At 41.7% G+C, this 24,276-nt stretch overlaps 1 protein-coding gene across 4 annotated transcripts in view; it reads right to left on the minus strand.

The window, feature by feature from the left end:
- Positions 1-24,276, minus strand: part of MRTFB (myocardin related transcription factor B) — a 174,972-nt gene that overhangs the window by 83,616 nt on the left and 67,080 nt on the right. For 3 of the 4 annotated variants that reach the window (XM_067551348.1, XM_067551347.1, XM_067551350.1), the window contains exon 1: positions 17,306-17,644. The exons of the other annotated variant lie outside the window; for it this stretch is intronic. In XM_067551348.1, coding sequence (XP_067407449.1) covers positions 17,306-17,459 — 154 coding nt within the window. In that variant the 5' untranslated portion in view covers positions 17,460-17,644. Of the gene's footprint in view, positions 1-17,305; positions 17,645-24,276 lie in introns of those variants that run through there. 4 annotated transcript variants of the gene reach the window in all.

A 24,276-nucleotide genomic window follows, 5' to 3' on the forward strand; every position in this document is an offset into this window, starting at 1 on the left:
CCCATCTTCTTAAGGGGGTTTATTTAGTATGAATTTTTATTGGCAAGTTACTGGAAGAAAAAGAGAAAAGAACTAACATTGATGTCTGCCAATAAATGCAAAACTAAATAACCTCTTTAAAGCTCTTAAAAAGGCATAAGTATTCTCTAAAATATACTTCAGTCAAACTATTTTTTAAAGAGGGATTGAACTGCTCAGCTTTCTCTGAAAATTGTTGCTGTGCCAAAGCCTCAGCATTAGGGTACAGTTCTGAATCCTGTCCTCCAGCATAGATAACACAAAGGGGCAGGAACAAGCCACATTATCAGCACTAATATTACATGGATTCAGGAGAGAACAGGCACTTCTGATGATATAAGAACATTAGGACCACCAGCACCATAAGAATGTATGCTGCCAAAAGTGTAACCTGCTCATAGCAGAACCTGATGCAGGAAGTTATCCATGATGAGATTCGCTGGGTGGAAACAGGAAAACCTTTCATCCAAACAGCCACCGTGACGAAGAGTTGCATAGATCTCTGGAACTGTCTTGTGCACTCAATGTAGAATGCTAAGGCCCGTCTAACATCTAGTGTGTGCCACCTCCTCTCCTCCTCTGACCTATGTGATTTGGGAAAAAACACGGGGGGGGGGGGGGGGGAAATATCTTGGTTATAATGAAATTGGGAAACCACCTTAGGCAGGAAGGCCAGGTACGGCCACAACTGAACTTTGTCTTTATAGAACGCAGTATAAGGAGGCTCCGAGGTCAGCACCCTAATCTCGGAGACCCTCCTTGCTGAGGTAATGGCCACCAAAAAGGCCACCTTCCACGACAGCAGCAGTAAAGGGCATGTAGCCATGGGCTTGAAGGGGGGTGCCATGAGCCGTGAGAGGACCAGGTTGAGATCCCAGGGAGGCACCGGGTCACGGACCTATGGATAGAGCCTCTCCCTCCCTTCCAGGAACCTAATTGTCATAAGGTGGGAGAAGACTGATCTCCTCTCCAAAGGCTGGTGGAATGCCGATATAGTCACTAGGTGGACCTTCAGGGACATCACGGCTAGTCCTTGGAGTTTTAATTGCAACAAGTACTCCAAGATCGCCTGTGTCAGCAACAACCCAGGCAAAATTCCCTGGGACTGTGCCCAACAGGTAAATCACTTCCATTTTGCCTGATACGTGACCTGCATGGAAGGTCTCCTGTTACCCAGCAGGATTTGCTGGGCTTATGCTGAACAGACTCGCTCGTCTGCGCTCAGTCATGGAGCTCCATGCCGTGAGGTATAAGGGATCCGGGTGTAGCAAGCGACCGTGATCCTGGGACAGGAGATCATGCTGTCTTGGTAGCTCCAGCTTAGGAGCAATCAATAGGTCCAGCAGCATGCTGAACCAGTGCTGGCATGGCCAGGCTGGTGCAATTAAGATAATGTCTGCCTTGTCCCTTTTGATTGGAATGGGTGGAAACGCGTACATGAAGCTCCCCAACCACTGCAGAAGGAAGGTGTCGGAGAATGACCCAGCCTCCAGACCGCGGAGGGAGCAGAACTGCGGGCACTTCCTGTTCCATGCTGATGAAAACAGGTCCACCTGGGGAGAGCCCCATCTTTGGAAAATCATAGAGATCACATCTGGATGAAATAACCAGTCGTGGCAGGGTAAGAATAACCTGCTGAGGCGGTCCTCCTTGTCGTTCCTAACTCCTGGTAGGTGAGAGGCTATTATGTGAAAATTGTGCCTCACTGCCAAGTCCCAAAGAGAAATTGCTTCTTTTCAGAGGGCTGAGAAACGGGCTCCCCTTTGTCGGCTGATGTAATACATGGCCGGTTGTATTGTCTGTCAGTACATGAACCACCTTGCCCGCAATAAAGTGGAGGAGCACTCCACAGAGTAACTTTCTCACATTGATGTGCACGTACCTCTCCTCCCTCGACCAGACCCCTTGTATGCCGAGGTTGGTGCTGATACTGGCCCCCCATCCTAAGTCCAAGGCATCCGATACCAGAGTGACCGAGGGAACTAGCTCCTCAAACGGCACACCCCTCAACACAGCCCGGGGCTTTCGTCACCAGTCTAGTGCGGTCAGAACCTGGGGGGGGAACTCTGACCACTCAGTCCAGGGAATGTCTGCTTGGGGCATAAACCGAGGTGAGCCATGACTGAAGTGGTCTGAGTTTCAGATGAGCAAGCCTCACCATGTAAGTGCAGGCTGCCATCTGGCCTAACAGCTGCAGACAGTGCCTGGCTGTTGTAGTTGGGCAGAGGTGCAAGTGAGCAATGATGGTGGACAGCGCTTCGAAGTGCAGCTGGGGAAGGAAAGCTCTGTCTTGGAAAGAGTCCAGGACCACCCTGATGAATTCTATATGCTGCACCGGAGTTAATGTGGACTTCTGCTCGTTTATTAGAGGGACCAGTTGGCGGCAGGTGGCACGTGTCAGACTTACACTATTCTGGACCTGGGCCCTGGACCTGCCCCTGATTAACCAATCGTCCAGGTAGGGGAAAATTCGGATCCCTTTGCACCTCAGGTGCGCTGCCACTACCGCCATACATTTTGTAAACACCCTGGGGGCTGAGGAAAGGCCAAAGGGCAATGTTGCAATCTGGTAGTGGGAGCCGACTACCATGAAATGGCGAAAACGCCTGTGGCTGAGGAAGATAAAAATGTGGAAGTAAGCGCCCTTTAGGTTGAGGGTGGCATACCAGTCTCCTGGATCCAGGGAGGGAATGATGGAGGCAAGCAAGACCATATAAAATTTCAGTCTCTTGAGATATTTGTTGAGACAACGCAGTCTAATATAGGCCTGAGACACCCTTTCACTTTAGAGATGAGGAAGTACCTCGAGTAAAACCCTCTTCCACTCATGTCCAGTTGAACCCCTTCTACGGCCCACAAGCTGAGAAGATTCTCTGCCTCTTGCATGAGGAGTTGCTCATGAGAGGGGTCCCTGAAGAAGGACAGGAGGGAGGTTGTTGGGAGGGATAGAGGAAAACTGGAGGGCATAGCCCACCAAAACTATGCCAAGGACCCAGCAGTCCGAAGTGATCTTGGCCCATTGGAACAGGAAAGGAGCTAGGTGGTTCAGGAAGGGACATGAAGGATCCAGGGAACAGGCTGGAACGCTGTCGTCGGGCGCATCTTCAAAATGACCACCTTTGATTATTGAATCGCCTAGATGACCCTTGCTGGTGGAATAAGGTGGACTCGGGTGTTGACTGACATCTCCTAGACCCCCTATTTCTGTCCCTTTTCTGTAGGGCATGAACCACTGTGGCTGGTATCTCTGCAGCTGCTGGCCCTGAGGACGGAACTGGCACCTTGAGGCCTGAGGCACATAAAGCCTCAAGGAGCGGAGCTTGGCCTTGAGTCTTTCAGACCATGCAACTTTGCATCCTTCTGGTCCAAAAACAAGGCTGACCCGTTGAAAGGGAGGTCCTGGATGGACTGTTGAACCTCCTGGGACACTCGTTAGGATTACAGCTACAAGCACCTATGCATACAGATAGTGGAGGCCATGGCTCTGTCTGCCGAGTCTGCTGTGTCCGAATACTCTCCTCCAGGATGGTGCTAAAGTCCAGCGCCTGTCTTGGGGCAAAGCATCTGCAAAGCGCTTGAGAGAGTCCAAGAGATTGAAATTGTACCTGCCCAGGAGAGTCTGCTGATTGGCAATGAGAAACTGCAGCCTTGCCGTCGAATAAACTTCTCCAGAACAGTCCAATTTCTTGTTGTCTTTATTTTTGGGCATGGAACTGGGCTGTCCCTGCCTATTCTGCTGGTTGGCAGCACCTACCACCAGGGTACCGGGAGAGAGGTGGGTGAAAAGATGGCCGGGACATAATATTTCTTTTCAGCCCCCTTAGAGGTTGGGGCCACTGATGAAAGGGCCTGTCATAGGGCCTTCACTACCTTTAATACCCCTCATGCATGGGGAGGGCAACCTGGGCTGGAGTGGCCACTTCCAGGACATTAAAAAGACTGTCTGATGCCTTATCTCCTCTACCTACAACCCCAACTTGGAAGCCACCCTCTTGAGAAGCTCTTGATGCACCCTGAAATCATCCAGGGGCGCCGATGGTCCCTGGGTGACCGTCTCATCTGGGGAGGGGCGCGGTGGCCGGTGGCATCCCTTCCCGCTGATGAGGGGCCCCAACAGAGGTCCCTTCCTAGGGGTCCGAGACATTGTCGGAAGCCGAATGATGGCCCTTCTCCAGCACCAGTGGTGCAGACTGCACCCCAGACGACCTGAATGACAGTGAACCCGGCCCCACTGGAAACCCCTAAAGACCCCAATATGGTCCCTGCCTCTGGCATCAACAGCATCAGCAGGTGCAGAGACGCCCTCCCACTCCCAGGAGTCGGGGGTGGTTCTCTGGTTGGAGACATAGGCTCTGGTGGTGGTGAGTGAGTCTCCAGTGTCTGACCCCAGTGTACTGTCGTGCTTGAGCCCGCTTTCTTGGACGGAGCAGGGGAGCGGCGTCTCGCTGCATGCTGCTTTCACTGTTTCTTCCTCAATGGAGAGGAAGTAAGTCCAGTGCCGAGGCGGGGCCGGTGCTGATGGCATGCTCTTCACCGATGCCACACTCGGTACTGAGGTAGAATGGGTTGGTTTGGAAGTCAGTCTGAGTGCTGCCTCTATTAGTAATGCTTTCAAGCGGATCTCTCTGTCTTTTTCAGTTCAACATCTGAAAGCCTTACAGATCTTGCATTTGTCCTTACAATGAGCTTCCCCCAGGCACTTTAGGCAAGTATCATGGGGGTCGCTCAGTGAAAAGGCCTTCCCACAGGAGGCACAAAGTTTGAAGCCCGGGGACCAGGGCATGCCCTGCTCCCGGCAAATTCCCAGCTGGGACTATCTTAAGTGACTGACTAACACTATTAACAACACTTAACGTCTAATTTACCTAACTAAGACAAACAACAAACAATTAAGGAGAACAAAAGGGATTGAGAACACTTGCAATCCAAGTCATAGCCATTCCAGCAACCATCACAGGCAGAAAGAAGGAACTGAGGGGGTGTAGGCCTGGCAGTGCCTCATATACCGCAGCATGTGCGTGAGGCTCCAGGGGACGCCGGAGCCGAGCCTACGGGTACTGCTAAAGGGAAAAAAGTTCCAGTAACCATGTATGGAGGCACACACACCTACAATGGAATGGACATGAGCAAACACTCAAAGAAGAACCAATGGCATCTGGTAGAAGATTTCCTGGGAAAGGTGATTCTCTCCCAACAAACACACACAACAGAAAACCCCCAAACCTTCTACGTCTCTCTAGTTCAAGGAGTCAGAGTGAAATGAAGAGGCACCCAGCCATGATAGACTGGGACTACAACACTAGGGTTAAATCCCATCATTACCGACCCGAGGAAGAGAACCATATTTCACATGCATGTGACATGCATGATCCAAATCCCATTTAGAGAAGGTGCTGCCCCACGGCCCCAGCTCACTGGAAGTCCAAACCAGACCTCAAAGGTGTATCCCCATGTCTCCACATGGAATCTGTTAATACTGAATGGCACTGGGTACAAGACAGACCTCAAAGAATTCACCTGCTTTAAGATTGTAATTGCAGGCATCACAAAATCTCGCTTGTCAGAAAACAATCAAATCACTGTGGAAGGAGTAATGTTCCTCCACTTCGGTGATTCACACCAAACTCAAGGTGTGGCATTTATTATCAGACGATCTCTCTAGCACACTCCATAACCAGATGAAGCCCGGTCTCTCCATGCTTACTTTCTGCTCAGCTTCAACACCATCATGGATACTTATCTATCATTGTGGCCTACATGCCAATCGAAGATGGATCACCAGTGGAAGAGGACACATTCTACCATCAGCTAGCAGCAAAAATCCAGTGAAATCCACCACATGACACACTGTTGGTGCCCAGAAATTTCAATGCCTGACTGACTGTGATTGAACTGGATATAAACCTGTGATAGATCCCTTTGGGTCAGGTTCCTCAAATGATAACACCACTTGGCTTTTGACATTGCATGCTGCTAAGTGTTTGTCATGGGCTCCTGGTTCAGGCACCTAAACAACCACTCCGGGACCTGGATTTCAAACAATCAATACACTATGAAAGGAACTGACCACATCCTCATCATACTTCGCTCCATAATGAAATCTCATTAGGTCTTCAGTGGCGCAGAAACACCACCAAATTCAGACCATAAACTAGTTGTCCTTTAGCTCTCACTGCATTTTCCAGCTCCTCACAAACTAGATGCTCACGAACAATATAATGCCCAACATCTTTACACAGGCCATCAAAGACCATATACATAATCTATCAAACACCTGGTTGACAGCCATAAACAGCCTTCTAATATTTCCATGATGAAACCAGACTGCTCTTCCTCCTCATCAATGAACAGGGTCTTGGATAAATGGAAAACACATGAAAGGATGGTGATCCACACACCTGCTGATCACTGTTCAGAGCTGTATGACGTGGTTAACCATACTGCTGCCCAGACTCAGGGATACACACTGATCTTCTGTCACTTGAGGAAGTATGAAAGGCCATCCAAAAGTTACGGGCAGGACGTGCTGCTGGACCTAAGGGTATTCCATCCGACTGCTCAGAAGTGCCTAGGAACCAGTAAGCATGGACCTGCATCAACTGTTCTTAAAACTGTGGCATTAAGCAGAGTACCAGCAGAATGAAAAGATGGCATCATAATGTCCCTGTACAAAGGTAAATAATCTTGTACCATGTGTGGCAATTGCAGACCAACCTCATTGCTTTGGTCCCTGGAAAGGTATATTCGCTCATGTTCTGTTTAGCAGGATGCAGCGATTCCTTAACAGACATTGACATCCACAGTAATCAGGTTTTATTGCTGGGTGTTGACAATTGACAATGTCTTGACCCTCCAGCTTTTAGTTTGAGCTGCACCAAGAATTTAACTGACTGCTTCACGTGGCATATATCAACAGCAAAGCATCTTTTGATTCAGCTGCAGGTCAGCCCTTTGGCTTGCACTGAAAGGATTTGGTGTCCCAGATGTTCTGCTAAATCTGGTGTGTGATCTTCACACTGGTACTGGTGTGAGAGCTGTTTCCACACAACCTCAGGTGTGCAGCAGGGATACATTTTTGCCCTGGCACTATTCTGTCAAACTACTGACTGGATATTAGGACTTATCACGCCACACACGGGAATCAAGGCTGGTCAGAAACTGTTCACCAACCAAAAATATGACAACGACCCTGCCTTGCTTATGGAGAAACCAGAGAATTTCAGCCCTGCCCTTCAAAGTTTCAGACATCACACGCACTATGGGATTGAACATCTCATGGCAGCAGACCAAGGTCCAGAATCTTGGAGCTGAAGCACTAAACGCTTGGTACAGGTGGGGTCAAACACTGGAGAGAGTGTTGACAAGTTCATCTATCTAGGATGCAAGCAGAGATCAAATGGTCACAGCAAAATGGATGTCCTCCCAACAAACAGCTCATGCTGCCTACTGCATAAAGTCCATGTCTCACGGATGCAAAAACATCTCTGCTCTGAGACAAAGTTCAGGATTTATCAAACATGTGTACTTCTTGTACTCCTATATGGGTCAGAAAACTGGACCTTTTAATAGGCAGACTTGGAGCGGCACGAGGCATTCCATATGCACTGTCAGTGCCAAATCCTGAGCATAAGGTGGTTTGACTTTGTGCAAAATACCATAATCTAGCAGAAATCTGGCCTTCCTCCAATTGCTCACTACATTCAAAAGCAGTGTTGCATGCTCTTCAATCACGTCATCAGAATGGACAAAAACATGCCAGCACATCAGGCTCTCTTCATTGATGTGCAAAGGGGTGCTTGCCATGACCCTACCTAGTGTCACCCTCGGGGCCACCCCAGGTATTTGTGGATTCGCAGGAATAAGAGAGATCTGGAAACTTCACTCTACGATGACTGATATGATGCTATCAACCATGGTCACTCGGGCTGGTGCAAAGATCCTCGGTAGACTACGTACGTTTGATGATGATCTGCAAAGAGTTACCACCAAATAGCCTTACTCTGCTCAACCTACAAACTATATGAGCAGATGACAAAGGACAGAATAATGTCAGTAGTGGAAGGGGTGTTGATTGATGATCAAATCTGTTCCTGCCCAGATTGTTTATGCTGTGACCAAATTGCAAAGCTAATTGTGGAACCTGTAAAATTACAGTGTCTGTGTTTGTTGATCTGTCAGTTGCTTATGACACTGCGAACCTTCATGTACTTCTATGAAAATTGGCAAGAATTTTGAGAAATAGCAAGATGGTCCAGGTCTTCTCCTTGCAGCTCATAAATCAACATTTCTTTGTCAAGGAGGGTGGTCAAAAAAAGTCAATGGCATACTCAGCCCAATGGATTGCCCCAAGGATCAGTGCTATCATCCTTCCTGTATAAAATGTATACAAATGATCTACCAGAATTCCCCCAATATGTGAAGATTCATTTATGCAAGTGACTTTGCATTGCCACCCAATCAAAAAGATTAAGGACACCAAGAGCATTTTCGCTGGATTCCTGCATTTACTTGGAAAATATTATCAAACATGGTTCCTTCAAGATCAACCCTAGCAAGACACAAGTGTATGGCTTCCACCTGAAACACCATCAGACCATGCAAAAACTCTAGATATTGCGGGATAGTACAATCCTTGACTATTATAAACATCTGGTGTACTTGGGGAAGGGGGAAGGGTTGTCACATCAGAGTGAATGCTGATGTTCAAAGAGCACATCAAGAAGCTGAAAAAGAAAGTGAATTCCACAAGCTAGCCAACACAAACACGGAGCTGACCCCAAAACACTGTGAGCAACCAGTTTCTATCTATGTTACTCAACTGTGGAGCACTGTGCCACAGTATGGTCATGCTTGAGCCATGCATGCAAAATTGATACTGAATTCAGTCAATTCTGGAGGATCATCATAGGGACCTAGAAACCAAAACCCCACACTGTTGCTATACTGCCTTGCAAGAATCACACCACCATACATGAGGCGGGATGCCTTCAGTAAAAATGGGAGACAAAAACAGGTGCACAAGCCAGGACTTCTACTGCATGGACATACTCCACTACCCAAGACGGTAGAAAAATAATGACAATATTGAGTCTTAGCTATGGGTTGAAGTGACAAACAATGATGATGACCTCTTCCTGAATCAAGCACAATTATCCACATAATACCACTCATACCAGAGAAGAGAGAGTCATGAACCACTATCTCAAAGGCCATGGGCCAGAACCTTAGATTCGTAAATTCCAAGGCCAGAATCATCATGAACATCTAGTCGGGCCTCTTGTACAACACAGGTCCTGGAACCTTCCCAAAATAACTCCTAGAGTAGATCTTTTAGGAAAACATCCAATCTTGATTTAAAAAATTATTAGTGATGGTGAATCCATCACAAACTTTGGTAAGTTGTTTCAACAAAGACTTAAGCATGTACCTAATTTTAAGAATGTTATAAATACCATTCATTTCAATCAGACTACTAGCATGCTCATAGTTAAGCATATATGTGTTTGGCAAAATAGGGCCTATGTTATCACCACTGCACAAACTAGGCTACTGAAACTGACACAACTGTTTTGCAATTTACAGGATCTGACAGAATCTCCTACACAATGCTGCTAATCGAGGGAATAAAGTCTCAGAACTGTCTCTGAACAAAAGCCATGCACTGAACTGTCAGCCAAATCACTGATTAGCTCTGGATTGTGTAATTTTAAAAAAAAATCAGCACTTGATTGCAACATTAAAATTTGACTTTCAGATTCTTAGGAAAGCCTCCTTATAAATTTTACTCAAGGGGAGTCAATAGATTAGTCACTTAAAAGGGCTACTTTCTAACAAAATCAATTCTGTTGACCTTTATCCCACTGTTACACTGATTGGTTTCTTTGGTACTTAATAAAAAAACAAAACAAAACAGATTATGTTAATTCCTTACAGTCAGAATGCCAGAACCTCAACTGGTGTAAAATCAATGTAGGTCTGTCTACTGACTTCAGAGGTGCTATGCAGATTTCCATTAGGCGATGATCTATACCACAGAGGCTAGAGTTCCAACTGTTAGCAATCATTTAGTGTTAGCATATCAGGAAATCTCTATATCTATAGACAAAGGAATAAAGAAGATGGTGTGTAGGGAAGAAAAGGTTCTCTAGCAACCAAATATGTATTAGAATGTACCTTACTGTTCTGAGATACATTTCAGTCAAGTTGTGGATTACATAAAAGTAGTTTAATTGCACTCTGTCTCCCAACAGTGAATATTGTTGAGTTCACATACTGTAAGATTAAAAGGGGGGCAAAAGGTTAAGAGTGAACAGCAACAAAGGAAAAAGGCCCTGCAGCACATCACTGAATGCCTTACTGTTTGAGTACATGTAGGCAAGGATATATAAAAAGGCAAATTCACTTAATCATCAATACATCATATCTCATTTTATGTATCATATACTGAAGAGTGACAAATTCATTTGTATTATTTCTGGAGCAATGTTAATCTTTGTGAAAGGTAGAACTAATGAAAATAAAATGTATGGTATTATTAAAGCATTTTAAGTAAATACACCATTATCAAAGTCAAGTTAAATGATTTTCAGCTGTTGTGGTATTCATGGACTGAATTTGTAATTTGTATGCTGTGGAAAAGGTGTCTCCAAGTAGTTATAAGCAATCACAAGAACTGGAATGTAAAGAGGCCAAAAATAAATTGATAACTGTCCTGTAGGAACAATGCTATCTATACTGATTGACAGGCTTTCATCGCTGCTTCTTGTCTTGAACAAAACCAGAGCTCACACTGTGCACAGTAATCCTAGCACTAATTTCAAATCCTATGAATTTCAGATAGAACATACACTGTCTTTTTAATGTATGTGTTGTGAAATGAGGCATCCAAATGGCTGTTGAAAATCCAGACTGTTTGGGGATTTGTTATAAACACTGTAAATCTATGGGGAGGGATTCACTTGATAACATATACACCTCTCAAATCATTACACCTGCGGAAAAGACAAAAATAATGTAGCTAGAAAATATGTTTTAAATGCTCTCTGTACAGTTCTCTAATTATTTCTTCCAAAGTTAAAACACTGTAGATATTAGCTGTTTAGATAAGAGCATAGATGATGTTGGGAAAAATGGCATTTCCAGCATTCTGTCTTGGAAATTAAGAGTTCTGACAACTCTGCTGCTGGCTGCTGCTCTGGCTGCTATGGAAACAGACAGTGCTGAAAATGGGACAGATTCCTTTAAACTAACGGCTGCTGCACAAAAAGTCTCCATTTTTTTTGTTTTGTTTTATATGAACAGCCATTAGTTTAAAGCATCTTGTCCTGCTCTGTGTGAGCCAAAATCTCTCTAGGATGCTGAGCATAAAATATAGAGCCACAGTAACAATGGATACAAAAGATTCAGTGGATGGATCTATCACTTCTAAGAACAGACTGAGATAGTGTTTTAAAGTAACAATATACCTGTGACTATAGTTAGCTGACATTGTGACTTTGAAATATAAGGCACAATGAGAGAGTAAAGTCATGAAGTGGCACAACATAACATATCAAGAGCTAAGTGAATGATATAGCTAAATGCTCTAAAAACAAAGTTTGGAATGCTTCAAATATTGGAACCACAAGTCAAATCAGGAAGGTCAAATCAGTCCTTTATCTTTCTTAGCTACAAAAATGAAGCAACATGTAGTTATTTTTAATGTGTATCTTTTGACTACTACTTTAAAAAAGCAATGTCCTATTTGCTCTGCATGAATTTTAAAGATTCCATGGCACTTTCCTAAAGAGAAGGGAATTATGCCAAAATGCTATATCAGACATAATTGCAACCCTTCATCTCCAAGGAATATGCATTTCAGTGGTGTGGCATCATATTTATATAGTTATGAAATATTTTTCAAATAAATATTAGAAATATTAGGCATTTTCAGGGAATGTTTAATTGCTATATATATAAAACTGAAAATTCAAAATTCAAAAATTAGGATGTTTTGGATAGTAGTTATTTTTTCTGCTATTTATTATTCAATGAAGAGGCTTGTAAAGGATATGGAATATGCTGTTTCTCACTCTGTAGTACTCATCTCATATGTTTCCAAAGTCACAAATATGATGATAGCATGGTGTTCTTTTGGTTTTCATAGCATTCACAAATTTGACAATAAGACTGTATTCTTTTGGTTTCCATTGCAGAAAGAGTGAACCCATTACACCAGAAGTGTTAAGCTGCCTGTTATCTGGAGGAAGTGCCTAGAGGTGAATTGCATAGGATCACAAACGCAAAAACTGAAATGTATTAAAAGTTTTTGGAATCACTTCCTGTCTATTACAAGAAGCAAATAAATAATATCTTAAATGATCTTTAATGTAATAAAAATCACTAATTCACAATGAAATAGCAAGTTGCCATCTTAATTTGATGACCATTTGTAACAGAGAAAGTTCAGTTCATCACATGAATGCATTGATAACAGGCTGGGACTCGGGGACTTTCATATGTGTTAAAGCAATTTAAATCATTTGAATCAGAGTTTACATAGAGTTCTATATTATTAATATTAAATAAATATATATCTTGCTTATCCATTTTATACGCAGTTCTTTTTCTGGTAAATGACAGAACTTACTTCAAAACCAGTTGGAAATATCTAGAGCCTTTATACATTCACATTCTGAGCAGCATTTCCTTTGTTCCTTTTAGTTTCATCAGCTGAAAAGTGTGGTGAATAAGTGCAAACAGTTGGAATTTACACTGTTGAGTGTTTTGCAGAGCTTAGACTCTCTATGTGCATGGTACAGTAGTTCCATAGAAACTCCTCAGGATTTTTAAAAGAAATTCTGAAAAACCTTGCAGGATCCCATAAACTTCTGGAAATTGTACTACAGAGATTGCAGGCTTTTGTATGTCAACCAACATCACTGTGTAAGTATCCCTCCAGAAGAAGTGTTTCATTACATTGCAGGTAGAAATGAAAAAGGTATATTGGGAGGAAAATTATTTAAAGGTAATTTTTCTGACATTTAAAAAAATGTATTAGAAAATATAACCCAGAAGGTCTATCATACCATTCATCAATTGAGGAACAGGATAATCTGTCATATATTATTGCTATGGAATATTTATTGCTTGGAAACAACAGGACATACATTTATCTTCAAATTTAGGTTGTTAGAATCCCTGTTGGGAGGACTGTTATAGTCATAAAATCTAAACTTCCCACAATTTTTTCCACATTTTTATAATGAGAAAATAATCTCCATCTGCCTTGTGTGGGGGGAGAGGAGAAATTAATGGTTAAAAAATCCCAAACATTTTGTTAAATTCTGTACACTCATGTAACCAAAAATTATGCTTTCTAAATTTGCAGGTATTTTTTCCAACTATTTAATAAATGGTTGCTGTAACTTTTTTTTTTTTTTTTTTTTTTTTTTTTTTTTACACTCATTTACAGTTCCTCAAATAGCCTTATGGTGCAAGGATGGTTTTGTGGTTAAGGTACCAGACTGGGACTCATCAGACCTGGGTTCAGCTTCCAGATCTACCACAGACTTACTCTGTGACGTCACTTTGGATTCAATCCAGAAAGACTCACATAAGCATAATTAACTTTATGCACTATAACCTTGATTTAGCAGCGCTTAAGCATGTGCTTATCTTTAAAATCAGTGGGACTTAACCATGTGCTTAAAGTTACTTATGTACTTAAGTGATTGCTTAATAAGAACAGTTTCCTAAATCAGGTCTCCTGAATAATCCCACTGTCTTCAACCGGATTACTCAGAGTGCATAAAATTAAGCATGTTCATAAATCTTTGCAGGACAGGGGCTCTGAACTTTCTGTTCTTTAAACATGGATAACACTATTTTCCCTTTTTTCTATCTTTTCTTTCTTGTCTATTTAGATTGTAAATTCTTCAGGACAGGAACTGTCTCTTATTTCTGAGTAAGCATAATGAGTCCTTGATCTCAGTTGAGGCCTGCAGATAGTACTGTAATATAAATAATGAATAATTATGCTATTCTGTGATAGAAGAATCTAGAATCAAATCTGCAAAGGAATCAAATTTAGGAACTTAAGTCCCACTGACTTATAACAGGACTTAGGCTTCTAAGTGACTTAGGCACTTCTGACATTTTTGAAAAGGTTGTTCAAGTACAATTATATGATTAGATATTACTAATTGCACTGACAGTTTAAAAAGATTTCTTGTTTGTTAATGCAGTGAAGATTTCTAGCCAAATCTACATGTAGAATTTAGGTCTTGAATACTTTTCACTGAAAATGGATGGAAAGCAAAGTAGTCCTGCTTGAGGCTGTTTACAGGAAAGTAGGGTAGTTAGGATTTCCTCCCTCTGCTCTGCAACAGGACGCTATGAAATATACCTTGTAAGGTGTTTATTATTTTAAGCAAAGTAAACAATTTCATCTTCATTAACTAAACTCCTAATGCCCTTTATTTTGTATAATAGTGTGTTGTTAAATTAGTATGGTTTCATTTTCATTGTGATTTTTAACACTCAGCAAAGAAACATTTTTTTTCTCTTATAAAGGATACCTAATCAAAAAGGGAAACGTTTACAATATTCCTGATTAGCAGGAAATTAACTTTACTGTGTCAGGATTTTAATATTTAGTGTACTTAAGCAAAACACAGTAGGACCTTCAAAGGATTATCGTTATCTAGAATTACAGTAAGATACCGTAAGCAATACTGGATTGCCAGCAGAATTCTACTTTCTGCATTCTTGAGTTTTCCTGTGAGACAGTTCTGACCATTAGTGAATACCATCTCATCCAAAAGGATTTCAAGGTAAGGGATGGTGGAAGTAGCCAAGTTTTTATTTTTAATAAGAGAGTAACCATTAAAATTTCAAATAAACCTATTTAAGAAAATCCTGTTCTACCAAACAGTTTTTTTAAAATGATTTACAGTGTCATTTACATAAAATACGCTATAGAACTATATATCTGAACTGCATATATTACTATAGCCCATGACACGTTCTGGTGACCTTATACATTACAACAATAAAGCTGAACCTTTTTGTTTGTGTCACTAGAATATCAAAAGGTAGATCTGCAATGTAGTCTACATGACATCCTGGAACAGATTAATAAAACGGAAATTTTCCTTCTTATTATTCAGTAATTAATGTCAAAGTATGAATTAAATTTAATAAGTTATTTTTTCCCTTTACTATACTTATGTACCTTTGAGAGCACAATTCATTTTAAAATACAAGCTGTCAAGCTGGCAGCTGCCAAAATTTGTAGGGGGAAGGAAGGCCACATACACTAAGATGCTGCAATTCATAAAAAAAAAAAGAAAGAGAGGTTGGTGGAACCTCTATTTTCAACCACATTAATATTAAATAATTTATCCCACAAGACATACTAAGTTTAGGCTATTGCAGGATCCAATGCCCGTGGTTTGTCACCACTCTGATGGAATTACAGCCTTGTAATGTACAGCTGGAGTACATTTCCTATATATTATGTGCAATCTGGTGTAGTTCATTTTGAAATATATAATAAAGAATGTTAATTCCATGGTTATTTATTAACCCATTCCACTCTTGTGTTTAATGGTTCTTTCTCTGCTTTCCCTCCTTTTCTTGTTCCCCTTTATTTCTTATGCTATAGCTCTCTTTTCTTCCCCATCTTTTCTGTTGCAATACATATTTCTTCTCTAACCTTCTTCAAATTCCTCTGACTTTTTTCCTTAGTCTCTATTTCCCCACTGCAGGTTTTCTAGTGAGCTTTGATGACTGACTGTGTATGGAGCTGTAAAAAGCCTGTAATTGATATACACTTTATGGCAAGAAAATTCAGTGTAAACTGTCTTTTTATTACTTTTTTAATATTGGCTGTTCTCTACAGTAGAAGGTGCATAACAGTTATGTTTTCAGCTACAGGTATTTTCACACACAGACACTGAACACTTCTTTCTACCTTGGAGTTCTTCCACATGTTAAAGAAAAGTGGTCTGTCTTTAAAGACTAATAAATAATATAAAATCTGTTTTCTCCTTGGTCATTACTAGAGCTGAAAAGTTTCAAGCTCTTTGTTTAGGAATGGCAAGAGTGATCTGATCCAGTCTAGTAATAGAATAGAATAGAATTTTCCTTTCTTAAAATTCACCAATACTTTTTAGTTCCTTAAGCTTACATTATTTCAATTTAGAAGGCATAGGTTCCTGAGGGGACAAAATGTCAGTTCTATATCACAGGAACCGAGGAGAGCACTCTGGCTCACTACCAGATCATCTGCATAGTCAGTGGTATAAGGGAAACCAATACAAGAAGGCATATAGAGGGGTGAAGGAATTTTGTCTACAAAAAAAAAAGTTGGGTTTTTTTTTTTTTTTTTGGCTGCCTGGGTAGGGTAAAGGTTGGAGTCTCAACTGCAAGGGAATACACCTTGTGTGGAAGACCATGGCATCTGAAATTGAGGTGCTGTGCTTAAGTCACTATCAGCCACTTCCTCCTCTTTCAATATGATCCTGCTATCTCCAAGTGTCTGAGGGAACTGAGCACTACCAGTCTCCTGGCAAAATTTCTGCTCCAGCCCAGTGAACGATATTAAGAAAACTACTCAAGATACATATGAGGTGGCAATTATAACAGTTGTCAGTACTGAATGATAAGACTATATTCCTCAGAAGATCGCTGGACCATTACAAGTTAATTCGTGTTGATGTTGCTTTATCAATTAACTGCACAGTATGAAGAATTATTTAAGAAACAATGCAAGCTTAGATTTACAAAATATAGGTGAAAAACAAAACTATAAAACAGAAAAAGAAGCAAACTGTGTAACGAGGTAGAAGTAAAGAGAAAACAACAGCATCCTGTGCTAAAAATGAGGAAGACACACATTGCTGTTTAAAAATCCTTAGTCCTATTCTCCTTAGTTTAAGGCAATTTCTGAAATCCTTTCAGGGCAAATTTCAACATATATCACAAACTGAACTAATGCACTTGAGCATCACCCTGAAATGATCACTTATTACTAAATTTCCGTTAGAGGTTAATTACTGTTCAGACATTAGCATTTACTTGAGAGTTACTTAATAAAAATAAATAATGATAAACATAGCCTTTTAAGAGAGTTACTTAATAAAAATAAATAATAATGAACATAGTGTTTTAAAAGACCTGAAAATGAAGCATCTGAATGCATGCATTCAAAAAATATGTAAAAAAATGTAAAGCAAGCACTTACAGACTGAATCTATTGTGGCATGTCTGCATTTTTTTGCCCCCCAACCAGCAGGTAACTGACCTTCCTTGAGACTTTTTTGGCTGTTCACCTCAAGGCATTCCTTTTCTTTCAATGTCTCAATATCTCCAGTAGGTAAAATCTCTGGAAAGCCCTGTTGCTGCTTCTTGGAGCTATCGATCATGATGAGACTCCTTTGAATGGCAACATCCAACATAGGAAAAAGACCAATTTGCTACCCAGCAGTACACACTGCTTCTCCTGGATACTCTGCTCCCCTTCCTTCTCACAATAATTCCTTCTCCTTCTCACAATAATTGAGCAATTATTTCTTCAAGCAGCAGAAAGCTGCCATTACCCGTTACTTCCCAGTCTGACCTAAAAATACTCTCAATTTGCTTGAAGCCCTTAACTCTCTTCCAGACAGGGAAACAGAGCTTCTGAAGCAAAACTCCCAAATCCCACCCCCTTTCCCAGATAGCCACTCTCCTCTCCCTTTAGCTATCTTGGCTTCCTCTGTACTTTATGTTTCAGTATGCAGCTCGTTCACCAGAATCATCTGACAAACACTGAGTCAAGCAGTTAAAAATAAATCCAGCAGTTGCTGAAGGAGCAGCCTTTCTGATACCTAAGACAAATAGTTGCTGGGGTCTCTCTTTCTAAACACTGCTGGAGGCTATGGAAATACTTTATGTTGGCCTGACAGGCACATTCATTACTCATTAAATTTCATCAGTAAACAAACAGCTGTCTATGAAGAAAATTATGTAAAGAATAAAGCAGGCCTTATTTCACAGAAGCATATTTACATAGCATAGCTGCAAATCTTAAGAACAATTAAAGGACAATTTGAAAGCAACTGACTCCTGTGATACTGTTCACACTACAAAATGTACATATATTGCTTTTGCTACACATAGATCTTACTCCCTGTAATACATTTTTTAAACCTCAGATTTCTATGTTTTCATTTTGCACTACACTCATGAGGCAGTAACACTTCCAGTTGTTCCCAGTAGTTGGTTCAGAGAATATCCTTCTGCACAGTCTTTCTGATTTCCCATTCTCACCCAGCATGAACCTTTTTAACCTTTCATATTAAACACCAACATATCTTTTTTAGTGTCAACCAGGAGGTTGGAGTAGATTTTTGTGATAATAGTAAACTTATTCTGCTGCAAACATGAGTAAATCCTATGATATTTTGCAGCAATGATGTGTGTTCTGAATTTACTGTTGGCTAAAAAATTCCACTGAACTGCAATCCTCTTATATGAGTGTGTTTTAATGCAGTGTATATCCTTAAACGTGTAGATGACAGGCTTAAGCAAAATTCTATTTTACAGCTGGGATTTTCAATACAAGGCAAAAGGACAAACATTTATTTAAAAAAAAAATATGGCCAGGATCACTAAAATGTTAAGAGGCTTACTTCTAAGCTGTAAAACCTTGCAATATTTCCTAAACATACCATTAATTCTGTGAACTTTTGCTTGTCACATAAGAAAAGAGTCTACAATTGAAAGAGTACATGTTTGTTATAAGCTTAAGATTCTGTCACAGTTCTTTTTAGTAAAAGTTATGAACAGGTCGTGGGCAATAAACAAAAACTCTCAGAAGCCCTCGACCTATCTGTGACTTTTTACTAAAAAAATAATGGGGAAGGGAGAAGGGTGCTGACCGCCAGGTGGGACCAAAGCCTGAGCCTTGTGGGGGAACGGGTGTGGGTTTGTGAGAACGACTGACAGCCTGAGCCCCGCTGCAGCCGTGGGGGCTTACAGCTCCAGCCCCTGCCACAGTCACTGCGGTTGGGGCTGAAACCAAAAAAGTTATGGAGGTTCATTAAAGTCACAGAACCTGTGTCCTCTCTGACTAAATCATATCCTTATTCATAAATGGGGGGAGGAAATGGAGGATTGATCTATGTGCTAATGTGAGCACAAAATACTTCCGCTATATCTTTGTTGACTATTCTCTGTTCATGAAAATGAACACTCAAGTGCAATGCTCAGACAGATACCTAAAATTCTCTTCAACAAGTGTACCAATCACTTAAATTGGTCTTATGTATCTTATATATCTGTATATGCACTTCTACCTTACTGCATGTTCAAAAGGAATTCTTTGATTATTAACCCCTCCTTGCCTAGAAAATTTTCTACTTATGTAATACAATTTTGGCAACATTTTCAAGTGGTTTCTTTTCCTTTTCAGTGGACACAATTTGCACCTGCAAATTTTGTACCTACAATTAAACTGTGGGTGAAATTGCACCTCTAACTATCTGATTGCAGGCACAGGTTGTGTATGTAAGTAGTCCAAATGTGCCAACAATTCATTCTAGTGGGTGTGTATTTTACAGGCACAATTCCCGTCATCATCAAGAGAGGCTAGCATTTCAGCTCTCTGAAAAACTACTTCTTTCTGTATTTCTTTTCCTTCATTTTTAGTATTAAAGATGCTTGAAAAAATTTTGAGATCTTTTAACCGATCTATGAACTGCTGATGGATTATTCCCTAATGAAAGCCACAATTCTGTTTGCAGCGCCACAACTAGCTTTGGAAATGATTTTCATGTAATGACTAGAGAATTAACTTCAAGTGTCAAATAAGAAGGATGACCTAAGCAGTCTGTTTTCACAGGAAAAGATATATCAACAACATACCACAATTAATTTTAAATAGAATAGTATAGGCTACAAAGTTTTCCGACAATGTTAAAGAATTTTTTTTTTTTTTAAACATTTTCCTGTTTACTATGTCCAGAAGGATTTGAAAATTACCTGGCATGCAAGGCATCTTGAATTACTGACAATTCTCTTAGGCCCTAACTGTGCAAACAGACAAGCACAAGTGCAACTTGTCTCACGAGTAGTCCCATTGACTTCAAAGTTATGCAAATGTGTAAGTGTTTTCAGAAACTGGCCTAACAGGAAAATGTTTAGGTTTTAAAGTTACTGTATACACCACAGGAGAAAAGGTTAATTTTTTCTAAATTTTGTTTTTCAAGTCTTTTTATGCTAAACCAAAAGAATAGACACTTCCCCCTTTTCTTACCCTCACATCATCATAAGAAAAGGAAATAATCCTGAATACTAAGGTACACTTAAGGCAAATATGAAATGTCTTCTTAATGCTAAAGGTGTGAAGCTTTTCCCATTCTCCTTACTAACTGAAGGATGCAAAGAGGGTAAAGAGATTTCCTAACTAAGGTCAAAATTTGAAAGGATCTTAAATAAAAAATATGGAATAGTTTTAATGAACACATTGTCTTTAGGGTAAATTATCTAATTCTGTTAGTGCGGAATTCTGTTAGTGCTGTAATTCTCCCCATACTCCTGGCTGATAAAATCGCCATCTTTTGCATCAAAGCATCTTTTCTGATGAGCTCAGAAGGGGGCTTCATAACAGTATTCAGGTCCAGGTTCATCTCCCAATGAGCCAGTGGGTACCTCATTCAGAAATGCTGTTAGCGACTCTAAAAAAAACAACAACAAAGAAACCAACCCCTCAATATGTGGTGTGAGATCCCAGGGACCCTAACTTATGTCTAATGATGGAGTATTTCAGTCTGAAACAGAAGAAATGTTCATAATGATTTCACTTTTCTTTCTTGGCAGAAAAAATTTCATATATAAGAGGATATAAACTAATAGTGACTTCAGGACTCCTGAAAAACGTTATGATGTTGGCATTTTGACAGCTGGAAGCCCTATCAATTAACCATCAGTCTGAAGAAGAATGGGTCCATCTTGGTGACAGAATTAGTTCTTTGTGTGTTTCAGGATTAGAAAATATGGCTAACCCATATAGGACAAGTACAGAAAAGAATGTCACTAGTTATTTCAGAGAAAAAAGCAGCGTTTTGCAACATAATTCTTTTGAAATGGGTTCTGCCCTCTAAAAATCTGATGTTTGCAAACTGCTTACAATATATAATTTCTATCAAATATATTATCTTAAATGACATGTTGCTTAAATCCAAAATACATAAGATCACAGTCATTTGTGTTGTAACACATCTGATTTCATAGTGATTTTAACTGCAAAAAAACCCCCAGAAAACTTACTATGCAAGAACTCCTTCATAAATCAACTAAATTTTCCCTTTTCCCAAACCCTTATTAAGCGTGAGAAAAATTATACTGCTGAGAAGCTGGGCACAACCAAAGAAGGACTTCCAAGCAAGTAGACTACAGCATTGCTCAAGGGACCTATATGAATATTTGGCAAGGTCAATATATTCTTACACAGTTACAGATACACCAGACTATTATTTTACAGATTCCTTGATCCAATAAAATAAAATAAGTGAGCAAATTATTAAACTAAGGCCTGGTCTACACTGGTGGCTTACTTCGAATTAAAGTCCCTTAATTCGAATTAATTAATTACTACACGTGCGCATTGTTAATTTGAATTAAAATAGAATTAATAAAACCACCTCTGCAAACGGATTAGCGCCTGAAGCGCATCAGTTAATTCGCATTAGTGTGAGTGTGGACGCAATGGGGCTTAATTCGAATTGATTGGCCTCCAGACTGTATCCCATGATGCCCCATTTTAGTACCCTCCCCCAAAGTAGCCCCAGGAAGATTTAAATCTTCATTTCCTGCAGTGAATGGGTTTAAAATCCAAGCTGCGCTCACCCCCCCCCCCACACACACACAACAAGCCCTTCGCAGTTTGTCTCTTTAAGGTTTTGAAAGATTTCACCATCCCCCTCCCCGCATGGTGAATGCGTTTTAACTCCCCAGCAAGCCCTTTGCAGTTTGTCCCTTTAAGATTTGTCCCTTTGAAAGTTTAGCCCTTTAAAGTTTGTCCCTTTGAAAGATTTCACCATCCACCCCCCTCCCCACGTGGTGAATGCGGTTTAACTGCCCAGCAAGCCCTTTGCAGTTTGTCCCTTTGAAAGTTTAGCCCTTTAAAGTTTGTCCCTTTGAAAGATTTCACCATCCATCCCCCTCTCCGCGTGGTGAATGTGTTTTAAATGCCAACAGTGAGAGGAAATTCTTTGCTACATTGTTTCAGTTGCCAGTCATGGAAATTGATATTTTCTTAAGTTTATTCACAGTGCTACATGTGGATACATTATATCATGCTTTCCATCTGTGAAATGGAAACATTTGTATCACTGTATTAATATACTAACCGTGTCCATTGTTATTTATCTTACATTTTACAGACACCTGTAGAATCAAAATCAAAGGCAAGCAATATACAGGAGGTAGTAGGGGGAGCATAAAAGGCAAACAGCATACAGGTGGGGGGGTTCGTTTGGTGAAGAGAAAAATCAAAGGCAAGCAATATACAGGGAGTGGTGAGGGGAGCATAAAAGGCAAACAGCATACAGTTCTAAAGTAATCTAGGATAAGCTGCGATGTATTTGTCATGGTCAAAATGAGAGCATAGTTCAGCTGGCTACATGTGCCTGCAGCAATGGCGATCGGGGGAGTAAAAAAACAGCATGAAAATCCTTTTCCTATTTGTTTGGGGGTGGGGGAAGAGGGTGGGGGAAGCAGCGCTGTATCCTGGGATGATGACACTCGTCACAACAGCATCTATGATTAGTTGCACTGTGGGATAGCTTCCCACACTGCACTGCTTTCTAATTCGAATTAAGGCTGGCCAGTGTGGACGCAAGAAAAACAGGGTTACTTACCAGTAACTGTTGTTCTTCGAGATGTGTTGCTCATATCCATTCCATTATAGGTGTGTGCGCGCCCCATGCACAGATTCCCAGAACATTTTTCCCCTTAGCGAGCCTCGTAGGGTCGCTCATGCCGCAGTACATAGGGCACTGCCGACCCTGCGGGCCCTCAGTCCCTTCTTTCTGCCGACTCCGACAGTGGGGACGGAGGGTGGGTTTGGAATGGATATGAGCAACACATCTTGAAGGACAACAGTTACTGGTAAGTAACCCTGTTTTTTCTCTTCTAGTGATTGCTCATATCCATTCCATTATAGGTGATTAAATAGCCATACCTTGGAGGTGGGTAGGAGTCAGTGTTGAGCTACCCTTGCCAGCACAGCTCTGCCGAAGCCCGCATCCTCTCTCGCCTGTTGTACGATGGCGTAGTGGGACGTGAAGGTGTGGACCGACAACCAGGTTGCTGCTCTGCAGATGTCCTGCAGTGGCACCCTCTCCAGGAAGGCTGCGGATGAGGCCTGGGCTCTGGTTGAGTGCGCTGTCACAGCCCCTGGAAGGGGCACCTTCGCCTGCTCGTAGCAGGTCCTGATGCAGGCAGTGATCCAGGTGGAGATGTGCTGGGTGGAGACAGGTGAGCCTTTCATCCGATCCGCCACTGCCATGAACAGCTGTGTTGACTTCCGGAACGGCCTGGTCCACTCGATGTAGTGGGCCAGAGCTTGTCTGACATCCAGGGAGTGCCATCTCCGCTCCTCTTCCGAACTGTGTGGTTTGGGAAAAAACACGGGGAGGAAGATATCCTGGTTATAATGAAACTGGGACACCACCTTTGGCAGGAAAGCTGGGTGGGGTCTCAGCTGGACCTTATCTTTGTAGAAGACCGTGTAGGGGAGCTCCGAGGTCAAAGCTTTTAACTCGGAGACCCTCCTAGCCGATGTAATGGCCACCAGGAAGGCTACCTTCTACGAGAGAACGAGCAGCGGGCGTGTAGCCAAGGGCTCAAAGGGGGGTCCTGTCAACATGGGAAGGACCAAGTTCAAATACCAGGGAGGCACCGGGTCACAGACCTGCGGGTATAGCCTCTCCACCCCTTTGAGGAACCTGACTGACATGGGGTGGGAGAACAGGGATCATCCTTCCATTGGTTGACGGAAGGCGGAAATAGCCGCCAGGTGCACCTTCAGGGAGGCCAATACTAGACCCTGCAGCTTTAGCTGGAGCAAGTACTCCAAAATCGCCTGTATGGGCAAACCGCTAGGTGGGATGCCCCGGGACTCCGCCCAACAGGTAAACCGTTTCCACTTGGCCCGGTACACCACCTGCTTGGGAGCGGGAGCGGTGTGTCAATAGACAGGTCGAGCAGCATGCTGTACCAGTGCTGCCT

This window comes from Emydura macquarii, unplaced genomic scaffold (genome assembly GCF_026122565.2).
Source record: "Emydura macquarii macquarii isolate MOO-44397 ecotype Brisbane River unplaced genomic scaffold, CSIRO-AGI_Emac_v2 contig_1348, whole genome shotgun sequence".
In the NCBI taxonomy this organism is placed as follows: domain Eukaryota; kingdom Metazoa; phylum Chordata; order Testudines; family Chelidae; genus Emydura; species Emydura macquarii.